Below are 12,978 nucleotides of genomic sequence, written 5' to 3'. Positions count from 1 at the left end.
GGATCAGTTACTGACTTGCTCTGAGGTGACCTCACAATCATCATGGCCCACAAGGGCCAATTCCCTGTGTAATGAACTATATTCCCTATGTTCAACAGTGTCTGTGAGGAATGAAGTTCGTACAACATGCCTGCCCCATCAACTCATGACAGGACACAAAACTGATGCTTCTTATTGTTGGGAATGCTTCCTGATGTGGTGCTGACTGCAAATGTTTCGGCTGGTATAGAAGATCACCCGGTCTCCCCCCTCCTTCCCCCAAGCAGGAGCTGCCTGCCTTCACCCTGGATGAGCTCATGGATAAACCAGTGCAATACTTTGTCCACTGAGAGCATGTCGGCTCAGAATGACTGCAGTTCTTTCAGTGCACTAAACAACTAGGACAGACATACTTACAATGGGCCATCAAACTCGAAGGCATTAGTTGACACTGTAAATTCACTTGCACAGCAGATGGATTTTCTAAATCTTATTCAGATAGCATCATATAAGACAGGTTGGTTTGAGACACACCCATCAAGTCCTGATTCACACCTTCAGATTAACAGATTCTACATTGGAACATGTCCCAGCCATCACACAATTATTTGAAGTAACATAGGAAGCTCAGTGCCTTATATCAAAACTGAAAGATGTTGTGTTCACAGTTTCAAATAAGAGCTGCCTTAGCCACCCACTTTGGGCCAGCCTGTCTCATGTTTCGAAGGGTGCCTCTCTTTGGCCCAAGTTCTGTTATCACCACAGTTGCTACACCGTCCCCATCACAGAGGTGTTTTTACAATCTGTGTTTGGATAGGCCACTGCACCATTGTTGAGGTATTACGTATCACCCTGGAAGAGTGATGCGTAAGCCTACATTTACCTTTCTGACAAATAACACCTGTGAACAATAGGATGACATAATAAATTGTTGTACAGGAGAGTGACTTCATCATTTATTTTTCATATGGCAACTTACAAGCATAACAAGATGTAGGTGTAGATGCAGATGTTATGTCAACAGACAATGTGTGTCTTCAATGTGGGACAGTGATCACAGTAATTTTACGAGAGGAAGTACCTGTGTTTGTGAATACTCTAAGTATTGTCAGCTCAGGTTGGAGCAGCATGTCAGTCCTGGAATTAAAGCTCCAGTTGAACAATGCTGGTATCAACTTGGGGACAAACAAGAAAAGATTATAGTAATTCATTGATTCATATTTTGAACTGTCAAGTTGACTTTTACATGGATATTCTGGTTTATAAGATTATTGTAATGTTTTTACAAAAATCATTGTTTGTCATGAGAAGATAGCTGTATTATACTTCAAGAATATGTGACACAAAGATCTGAGAAGTGTTGTATTTATTCCTGAAAATGAAAAGCATGCTAAACATTTATCTTCCAGCAAGGACTGCAGAATTTGAAGCAGTAATCCATAAGATGATACAGCCATAGTCTGCAAAAAGATGAATGGTATAACTCGATATAAAAGCTACATTTCAAAAAATAACTGGCAGTAGAGAACATTACACCATTTGTCACATATCTTGAAGATGAAATACAAAGTCCTTGCCACCAGTGAATATCAACATTCTCCATACAACATGGGATGGATGCTGTGAAAGGCACATGTGGCCATATCCCTGGACACTGGGTACTGTTTCAATTGGATACTGTCACTACAGCAGTGTTGTTACAAGTGACAAGTGGACAATTAAAACTCTGTCAGTTCCTGCCACATAGCATGTCCCTGCAGTTCCAGTTTTGGATGTATGGTATTCCTTGGTGACATAAAAATTAGTTATCCAGTATCTTCAGTTTGTAATGGCAGTCATAAGGATGCTCCATACATAATAAATGATTTAATGCAATTTTAGACTACTCATGTGATAACAGAAGTCACACCCTTTCAAAAAATCAGCACATTTGTAACAAATTCCTCTCCCTTTAGCAATTTTGGGATGTGCTAAATGGTTTTCAGCACATATCACTATTCTGTGATTTTCAAATACTCACACTGTATCCTATGCCATCAGAGTCCATACAGAATGAAGTAAGTCACCTCAAGTGTGGGGAATTCAGCACCAATTTCATGAACTCTGCAGCCATACCACATCATAGTAGTCCATTAAACACATGGATCTTCTTGCATCTGCAGCGGGTTCTAGCCCACAGTTAACACCCAAACTGTACCATTAACACCCAAACTGTACCAGATACCTATCCAGTACCATAGACCCAAGAATTATTTTCTCACACCTTGGGGTGGGCATTGCTACTCGATCAACCTCTCTGAAGCATACTTCCAGCTTCCCTTTGACACAGCTTCCAGCTTCCCTTTGACACAGTGTCAAACATTCATGTCCATAAATACAGAATGTGGATTATATCAATCCTGTAGTCTGCTGTTTGGTGTAGCAAATGCCCCAGCAATGTTTCAAAGGTTCCTGGAGCCATTACTGCATGACATTTTCCTTTGCTCTAATTGTTTGGACATCATAGTAAGCAAAATAGGCAAAGAACACCTTTCATGCAACCTCTAGCAGGTTTCCACAGTACTGTTGCAAACATTCTCTGTTGCAATGTGCAGAAGTGCTCATTTCTTAAAACCAGAATTAGAGTACTTATGAAGTGTTATGGGAAAAGACAGAATGAGAACAACAAAATCCCACCTGCAAGCCATCCAGGAGCTGTGTGAACCATGCACTCTAATAGAAGAACTTCAGTCAGTACTTTGTTAAATAAATTATTGTAGATGGTTTTTTCAAATGCTGCCATGATAGCAGCGCTGTTGAACAGACATTGGAAAGCTGGTGTCCCTTTTGAATGGATCTATAAAATAAAATAAGCTGTCTTTATTATGAAGCAATCACTCATTTTTCTCCTGGGTGCCCTCACATCCTAGCAACAGATGTTTCCCCTATGGGATTGGAACATTCTTGTCACATTGTACAACTAACAGATCTGAACTTCCAATCACGTTTGCATCTAATACCCTGTCAGCTACCTAACAAAACTACTCACAGATAGAAAATGCGATTCTCTGTCATTTGTGGCATGTAAAAATTCCAATATTGGCTGTTTGGTAGAGTATTTGAGTTGGTCACCAACCACGAGCAACTGCTGGCAATGTTTGCTCCACATTTTCCTATCCTACTCTGCATATGTAGAACACAGTTTTCATTCACTCGCACTAGTCTTAATGCAGAGACCCTTGGAACAAAGAGGCAGTTCCTGAGGTCAAGGACAGCTGAGCTCACAAAGTGCATTACTAAGGCCGGTATTACACTATCAAATTTCTTTGTCAAAGATTTGATCAAAGATGTGATCCAATATTCCGTCCAATATATTTGTCAAAGATCTTTGACGTAGCACTAGAAGGGACATTACACTGTCATCAAATTTTTCGTCAAAGTTCAAGATGGCTGACAACAACTTGTTATTAACCGCAGCAGTTGTACGTACTCCAATTGCATTGTGTGCACATGCCGAAAAGAAGTGGGGGAAAAAATGAAACCATACATACGAGGTTGACAGTCTTAAAAGTCCTGGGATTACAACTTGATAATAAATTCAGTTGGGAGGAGCACACCACAGAACTGCAGAAAGGCCTTAACAAATCTGTATTTGAAATTCGAGTGTTAGCAGACATAGGCAACATAAAAATGAAAAAGCTTGCATACTTTGCCTACTTTCATTCCATAATGTCATATGGGATAATATTTTGGGGTAAATCTTGAAGTCAAACAAAAGTTTTCAGAGTCCAAAAGCGTGTAATACGTATTATTTGTGGAGTAAATTCACGGACATCCTGCAGAAACCTCTTCAAAGAACTGGGTATACTAACTACTGCCTCTCAGTATATTTACTTCTTAATGAAATTTGTCGTAAATAATATATCTCTTTTTCCAACAAACAACTCAGTTCATACATACAATACCAGAAACAAAAATGATCTGCACAAGGACTTAAAAGCACTTACTTTAGTTCAAAAAGGGGTCCACTACTCAGGAACATTCATCTTCAATAATTTGCCAGGAAACATAAAAAATTTAGTTAGAAATAAAGATCAGTTTAAAAGGAGCCTGAAAGACTTACTACTGGCCAACTCCTTCTACTCCATTGGCGAAATTTTTAATAGAAACGAATGATGTATTTATTCATACTATTAGTATTGTTATTTCAGCTTAAAAAAATCGACATGTTCCACATCCACGAGGATCTCCTCAGCACGGATGTATGGAACGAAAAACTAATCTAATCTGGGTGAAGCTGTGGGTTTTACGACGACACGATAAAAGCATTCAACAAAACTTGTTACGTGAGCTTACAGTGGAAGACGTCAAGTCGTACATCAATTACTTAAGAATGGATGAGCATACATTTCTGTATGTGCTCAATGAAGTGTATCCTCATATCACAAAGCACAATATTCACTTAAGAAGTGCTACATCTTCAGAAGACAGGCTCACTGTAACACTCCGATTCCTTGCTGCAGGAGAGTGTTATGTTAGGTTAGGTTAGGTCTCCAACCTTCTTAATCTATTTTTGTATTCAGGGTGCCTCACGTTATAAAGCACCTCATCAGCTTCAGACATCTCTATTAATTTTGTAGTTGTCGGCACACACCAATTGTATTTACCGGCATGGTTATAAAAACACTACAGACGACAGAGCGCTGCAGCGATTCTAGCGCTCCATGTGGTAACATGTCACATTGCAGTGAACAGAAAACAAGCGGTTTCTTTGATCAAATATACAGCGAGGCCATACATTTGATCAAATATTGGACGACATTTGACAAAGTCCCTATTACACTATCAAATATCTTTGACAAAGATATTGGACAAAGATATTGGACAAAGAAATTTGATAGTGTAATACCGGCCTAACCAAAAACAAGTCCAGAACAAAGCAAAGATGTCTTAAACATGTGTGATAGTCCAGGGAGCAATCCAAATCACAAACATAATACAGGTAAGGTCAAACCCTGCTATTTGATGATGAGTAACAAAAGGCTTCAAAAACTAACAATTGGCAAGAGCCGGGCCACGGTGTTGACCGACATAATCACATCAGTGGCTGGCTCCATGTGACGTGGTTGCGGCAGTAGCAGCACTTCGCACAGAAGCAAACTATAGCGAGAATATGTAACCTCTGTATCTCTGATGTGTTCCTCCTTTTGATCCTCGGACTGGGTAGGAATCCAAATCACTGTCACATACTAAACCTTACCCCCTGCCGACTTCAGTGAGGAAGGGGAGAAAGAGGTGCCGGAATCCCCAGAAAAAAGGCTCCTGTATTATATACATGCCCTCGATGTGATCAGCTGGACCAGAAGATGGTGCTGTCTGGGCGAGACCTGGATGACTGATGGTTTCCGGAGAGCACATTGGGCTTCGCTGCAAGGAAGTGGGTTTAGGTCGTAGCGGAGATGGGATCAGCAGTTTGGCTTCTATGGGCGCCTCAGTCCGAAAATGCCCAACCTCCATCAGTTGTGTTGTGAGGGGCCTGCTGGTGGTGATGGTGGGAGCTGGAAGTGACTTAGGGAGAGAAAACGGTTTCACATCCATCAGCTCCCTTCACAGGTAGTTGTTGACCACCTCTCAATGCCTAAATGGGGGTGGACATTCTAGTGGTAGCAGTCAGGCTGGTGGGCAAGCCTTTCCCTGGAGTGGCTATGGAGATCATGGCCAAATGGTGATAGAGGGCAAATCTGGACTTTATTAGGAATGTACTTCGCATAATAAATTACTTTGCTGAGGAATAACTGTAGTTCTTTGACATTCTTAGGAGCTGGTAAGTTGGTGCCTCTATGAGATCCTGTGGGCATAAGCCCTTTACTTAATAAAGTCCCCAGGTACTTGATGCTTGGCTCAAAAAAACTACATTTATCATAATGACATTGCAGACCATGGACATGGAGCTGCTAAAACAACATTAGTAGGTTGCACAGGTGTTGCTCCCACGTGGCTCCAGTAATTAGCAAGTCATCTAAATAATGAACACAGTTGTGGATACCTTGGATGAGTTGCTCAAGGTGTCTCTGAAATATCATGGGAATGCTTGTGACCCCAAATGGCCACTTGTTATAACGATGCTGCCTAATGGCAAATTAACCACTAGAAAATACTTCATCTGCTCATCTACATGCAACTGAAATAAGGCGTTAGTGAGATTTATTTTTGAAAAACAATGGTTCCAACCAACTTTGCTAACACTACATTTGGCCTAGGAACTAGATGTGAATCAACATTTTCATCAGGTTACCTTCCATTCGGAAATTGGGTGCACTCAGCGACTGTTATGTGACATATAAATTATAGAGAGCAGCAATCAGTCATCCTTTTTTAGATTTTATTATGCAGATCCAGATTTCGGCTAGTAGCTAGCCATTCTCAATGCACTATTTTCTATTCTCAGTGCATGTAAGTCCCTGTTGTTCGGGTGTCAGTCTCAGTTCTTTGAATACTACTGTATGTAGTATTCTATTCTCAATGCATGTAAGTCTCTGTTGTTCGGGTGTCAGTCTAAGTTCTTTGAATACTACTGTATGTAGTATTCTATTCTCAATGCTTGTAAGTCCCTGTTGTTAGGGCATCAGTCACAGTTCTTTGAATACTACTGTATGTAGTATTCTATTTTCAATGCTTGTAAGTCCCTGTTGTTAGGGCATCAGTCACAGTTCTTTGAATACTACTGTATGTAGTGTGGTTTGTGGGATTAAAGGGACCAGACTGCTACAGTCATCGGTCCTATTGTATGTAGTATTCAAAGAACTGTGACTGTCGCCTGAACGACAGGCACTTACATGCATTGATAATAGAAAATAGTGCATTGAGAATGGCTAGCTACTAGCTAAAATCTGGATTTGCATAATAAAATCTAAAAAAGGATGACTGACTGCTGCACTCTATAATTTATAAGGATCAACATTTGCTTGAGCTTTAGCAGTAGACTTAAAATCACCATAAAGTCTAACTGATCCATTTGGTCTCTTAACTGTGACTCTGGACGTAGCACACTGGTTAGATAGTACTGAGGACTTAAATCTCATACTTTGCAACCTATCCAGTTCTGCTTTAACTCACTCACACATGGTGAAAGGCACTGGATGAGCTCTGCAAAATGTAGGCACTGCTGATTGCTTTAAGTGTACATGGGCCTAGAACTCTGTTGTACGACCAAATGCGGGCTCAAACAGTTGAATTGCACACAATATAGTAAAAGACAGATTGCTCTCTGAGCACTATGCGACTTAACTTCTGAGGTCATCAGTCGAACAGATTGCTATTTACCATAAAGAAGACCTGTCAAGTTGCAGACAGGTACAGTTAAAGGACACTTACATAAAGCTTTCAGCTACAGCCTTCATCAGTAAAAGAGATGTGGCCCGAGATGCTGAAGTTGGTGGTCGTGTGAGCATGAGGTATGCTTGTTTGTGTGTGTGAATAGCACATGTCTCTCCTTTACTGATGAAGGCTGTGGCGGAAAGCTTTATGTAAGTGTCTTTTAATTGTGCCTGTCTGCAACTTGATGTGTGTTCTTTATGGTAAATGGCAAATCGTTTTTCTCTACATTTTTGACATTCCTACCTGGAGTTTCCATTGCACATACGAAGTTTCAAGTTCTGTGTCTGGCATCACAGTTGAAACCAGATTTAGCTTGTTATGAATGAAAAACCTAAAAATCACAAAAGCAACTAAGCCAAAAATGTTGGTTAATTTCCAAGAGTTGACTACTAGCTGGGATAGTTGTGAAGTTACATTTTTATACGTGATCTGGCCATGCAATGGGATTGACTGGCCATTGTATGCCACCACACTGCACTGGAAATTTTATTGTGTAATGATAATACATGTAAAAAATGTTGATGTAGAAGAAGTTGCTATTTGGTGGGAGGAAAACTCAAGACACACTGAGGCAACTGGAAGTTGATGGACAGTTGTTCATACAATGCTAAGAATTAGATAGTTTCAAGCTATATTTTCTGTTGGCATGAATTTGGACTCATTTGATGTCTCCAAATGTTGTTCTTAATCATGTGATCAAACATTTTTTAATTTTAGGAAGAGTGTTTATCAGATTGAGAAAGAGTATTCAAAAGAGTAATTTTATGTAAGTAATGTTTAAATGTCGTGAGAAATTTTTAGTTCAGGCCATACATGCAGTTATGTTTTGAGGATCGTCATTATTGAACTACTGAATTTAGAATGCCAGTACACTGAAAGGAGATGGTATGTTATGAATACTGCTGGTACTCTTAAATGCTAGTTAGATCACCTTGAAAAATTGAACCATAATACATATACACTCTTGGAAAACGAAAAAAAAGGTGCACCTAGAAGCAAGTGACTAGTGCATGTCGTACTTGCACGAGACACCAATAGAGGGCAGTTAATGCAATGATCAGTCACACAGCACTGCTGACAAACTAGGAACTGCATTATCAGGCATGCAATGTTGCAAGCTTTGCAGCAGTTGTTCACCTCCAGAGTCAGTAGCAGCCAGTTTGTTGTGGCATACGGACATCAGCTGTGTCTGCAACATTGTTAACATGCTGTGACAGTGTGGATGTGAATCATTTGTGCAAATGATGGGGTCTGAGCAAGGGCATATAGTCGATCTTTGGGAGGTGGGGTGGTCATACAGCAGAATTGAATTACACCTGGTACGAGAGGTCTCCACAGTGTATGGTTGTTCTTACCAGTGGGCCGCAGGAGGTGCACATGGCCGTCAGCTTGGGTCTGAATCGCGGCGTTGCACGGATGCACACCATGACTGTTGGCATCTTACTGTATGCCGTTAGGGCACCTTCTGCTCACATGCCAACATCGTGCAGCCTGCCGCCAGTGGTGTTGTGATAGGTGCTTAAGGAAGAAGAAAAGCAGACTTGTTGCCACCAGTAATGAGAGTCTCTTCTTCTGCCTTGGTTCCAATGGTGGTCATACACTTGTGCATTGTCATGCAGGTGAGTACCAGCATCTGAAATGTATATGACAGAGGAACACAGGGCCAATACCTGGTATCAATGTGTGGGGAGCTGTATCTTACAATAACTGTTCTCCTCTGGTGATTGTAAACATTGCACAGTGCACAGTACATCCAAAACATCATTCAACCTTTCATGCTACCGTTTGTGCACCAATAAGGCAATGTGCTTTTTCAACAGAATAACGCAGATCCACATCTATTCCGTGCCACCCAGCTTCCTCCCCAAGGTGTATGTCATGTACCATGGCCAGCATGGTCCCCAGATCTGTCGCACGTTGAGCATGTTTGGGACTGGTTGAAACATCATGTTCCATGGTCTGCAACACAGGCAGGAAATCTGGCCCAGTTGAGGCAGCAGGTAGAAACAGCATGGCAGGTCAGTCTACAAAAGTACATTCGTCACCTCTGCATTAGTCTCCATGGGAGAATTGCAGCCTGCATCGCTGAAGGAAGGTGTATAGGGTAATAGTTCTGACATTTTACATGCACTGTCAGCTATATTCAGGTGCATATGGCTCTGTCAGTGGGATCATTTGTTGTATACATCCTCAAGAGTATATCAATAAAATTGCCTTCTACTGGGTCAATGAATTCATGGTGTTCTTTTTTCATTTTCTGGTAGTGTAGATTCAACTCTTGCACAAACCTGTTTACCCTACATATGTTACCTATTGTGGCATTTGTCAGCACAGATTGACCAAATCAAAATCTTAACACATTGCTATAATACAATTACAATATATCTAACACAATGATGTGTGTAACATTGCTATTTCATCAGTTAATTGATTTGATCTTTTTTGTTTAGGACAGGCATTAGGTTACGGGCAGCTTGCCTTGCTTTACTGTACAGAAAATTATTTCGGCTCAATAATTTGGGAGACAGCTCTACTGGCCAGGTAAGTGCATGGCAAGTTATCTAATTTGTGTGCCTTCATGAAAAAATAAAATGTTGTATGCAGCTGTGTAGTGAAGAAGTACTGAAAATAAAATAAAATTCCAGGCCTGAACATTATGATTAGTTTGCTTGCTTTACTCTTAACAAATTGAGTCATGCCATCTCCCATTATCTATAGTTCATTACTGTACTCTTCTGTGACTCATAACTCATAACATTATATTGATCTGACATTCTCACTAACTCTGGATCTTTATTTTGATAGAATCTTGCTATTTTTGCAAAACATTCAGATACTATTCATCATGGAATAAAAGTAATATATTTTACCACATCTTGTGAAAGTGGTCATGTATTTTGGTGTATCATTTTGCTTTAATTGTAATAAATTAGTTAACTTCTATTATAATCAAAATAAGGGAAAGACAGCCACTTGCCTATAGCAGCCTAATGAGTAGAACACAGAAATGTGTAACAAGAAACAGCATTCACACTAGCCTTTGAGCTCTTGCTCTTTTTATAGTAAAATTACATACATTCATACACACAACCACAGAAACTTCCAAATGTACACTCTCTTAGGTGCAGCAATACTCATTACTGATTATCAGTTATTGAAAGCATTTGCTTGGGCTATTGGATGTGGGAAGGAGGTAGGGAAGGCCACATAAGTTAAGGAGGGGATTACGGGATAGAGTGAGGTGGGTCTTTTGACAGATGACTTAGTGGATGCACAAAAGGACAAAAGGAATTGATAGGGTAGAGATATAGAGTGACAAAGACTGATGCAGGGGAGAGACAGAGATGGAAAGGGGGAGGGGAAGAGAGAGAGAGAGAGAGAGAGAGAGAGAGAGAGAGAGAGAGAGAGAGAGAGAAACAAAAAGATAGGGGGGGGGGGGGGGGGAGGCAGTGAGAAACAAGTTAGCCTCCATCACTCTATATCTCCTTTGTGTTCTACACTGTAAACTCCTGTTGTCTTGTGCAACCACTGAGTTGTTTGTCATAACTCCTGCTTTGCTCTATCCTGTTGCCCCCTCCTTGTGTCGTGCATTCTTCCCTGTCACGTCCTGCCTCCATGAGCCTGGGCAACTCGACTGCTTTCAGTTATTGATCATCAGTAATTAGTTTCACTGCAGCTGTGGGAGTGTACACACACGTGTCTGTGTGGTTGTGTTTGTGAATGGGTGTAACTAGAAAAAGAGCAAGAGCTCAAAACCTAGTAAGAATGCTGTTTTCTGATATGTGTCAGTTATGTATCTGTTATGTATCAGTCCACTTAGTTTATATATTGCTCCATCCAAGAATTTCCATTATTGTTTAGCTTCTGTTATAATAATTTTCTTTGAAATAAGTACCATCAGTTTAAAACAATGAAAATACAAGTTTTACATTAATTTAAGTTTTAAATATTTGTTATTGTTAACTGGCTCCTCCATGGTTTTTCATAGAACAGAGTATTCTGAGATCCTCCTTGGCTGGCTGCGCAGTGTTGCTAGCACCATGCAACCCTAAGCTGTGACTTAGGGATATCTACTGCAAAACTTCATTCTCTGAAAGGCATCCAAGGTGCATCTCAAACAAATAATAGAATACAGCATAAAACAAATATTTGAACTTATAATATGATATCGTCTACATAAAAATACATACTACAGCACTACTTAGGCTCCATTTCATTATTATTAGAACTATAACCAAACTACTTGTATGCATGCTTATCCATTTGTAGATGACTAGTGTACAGAAACTTTCACAACTATTAATATTCATGATGGCCTCACATTTGGTCTCTTACTGTTTAGCTAGTTTTTCTTAGTTACAGTACGTGTTAATATCGAACAGTTTATATCCTCCTTTTACAAAGCAAATCATCTGCCATTTCTTTCATACACAGTACCATGAAATGGAAATTGTTTATACTTACTTTACACATTTTATTCCTTCACGGCAAACTTTAAGGTGCAAATAAAAATTCAACCAAATATTTTCTGCCATTGTATAAATCAGCAAATATTTCTGGTGGACAAGAGTCATAAACATAGATGCATCAAAATAAGCTTGTAAGAATGTATCTACCTATCTAACTACAAAGCAGCATCAGACTGGAAGATACTTATATTAAAAACTGACATATTCATTGCTTTATTCTTCTGAGGTTTCTTTGTTGGGCAAAAGAGAAAGAAGAGGAAGAAAGATGACAGTGCAATACAAGGGTTAGGGAAGAACACGAGCTTGCATCTAGGTTACGGCAGACATAGTCACTGATTTGTCAAGCAATAGATGCAGGAAGAAAATATTGCAAGTAGGGACAGAGGTGGAGAGAGAGAGAGAGAGAGAGAGAGAGAGAGAGAGAGAGAGAGAGAGAGAGAATGGGGAAAATGAAATAAATGCAGAGTGGGAAGAATGAAACAAGAAAGAACAGTAATCACAGTTTATAAGGAGAGTGAGTAGATGCTTTAGTTGGTATGGCAAATAAAAGTGTGTATAATATCATATATATTATTTCTCAAGTCAAAATCCCTTTTTCTCAACAAGTGTGTGCGAGCAGAGTATGGGTGCTGTAGGTCACTGCGACAAGAACCGAGGTGGAAGGTATGAGACTGAAGGTGTCCAGCACAGCAGAAGCAGTTGGTGTGACCGAAAATCCATTCAAGTGGGAGGCGGGTTGTGTAGAAGGTGCAAGAGCGAAGGTGTCTGTCATTTCAGAAGTGACTAGTGTTGCCGAAAATTCATGCAGGTGGGAGAGATGCACAAAGATGCAGGTGTCTGACACAGCAGAGGCGACTGGCATCACCAAATAAGTGGGTGGTAGAGCTGAGCGGAAAAGGTGAATTGCAACACCTGGTGAGCATGCAGGCAAACTGAAGCAGCAGAGGCAACCGGTATTGCCAAGTAAGCATGCAAAAATGAAACCGTGTGAGTGGAGCCTGCCACAGCATGGGGGATTTGTGGGGGGTGGGGTGGTGGTGGTGGTGGAGGGGGGGGGGGAGGGGGGCTGGCTTCATCAACGCAAATTGAGAGAACACTGCAGAATGAGAAGCTGTGTGGAGCGAGGCAACATGCTGTGGACTCACCAAATGGGCCGTGTAGCTCCAACTTCGTC

General features: G+C 40.5%; 1 protein-coding gene across 4 annotated transcripts in view; it reads left to right on the top strand.

The window, feature by feature from the left end:
* LOC124711518 (ATP-binding cassette sub-family C member 5-like) overlaps window positions 1–12,978 on the top strand; it is a 538,718-nt gene that overhangs the window by 118,778 nt on the left and 406,962 nt on the right. For all 4 annotated transcript variants that reach the window (XM_047241664.1, XM_047241655.1, XM_047241649.1 and 1 more), the window contains one exon: window positions 9,786–9,876. In XM_047241664.1, the coding sequence (XP_047097620.1) occupies window positions 9,786–9,876 (91 nt within the window). The remainder of the gene's footprint in view (window positions 1–9,785; window positions 9,877–12,978) is intronic.

The sequence above is a fragment of the Schistocerca piceifrons genome, chromosome 1, assembly GCF_021461385.2.
Source record: "Schistocerca piceifrons isolate TAMUIC-IGC-003096 chromosome 1, iqSchPice1.1, whole genome shotgun sequence".
Taxonomy (NCBI): domain Eukaryota; kingdom Metazoa; phylum Arthropoda; class Insecta; order Orthoptera; family Acrididae; genus Schistocerca; species Schistocerca piceifrons.
The sequence above is the reverse complement of the archived record's forward strand: the minus strand, read 5'-3'. Positions and strand labels throughout refer to the sequence as shown.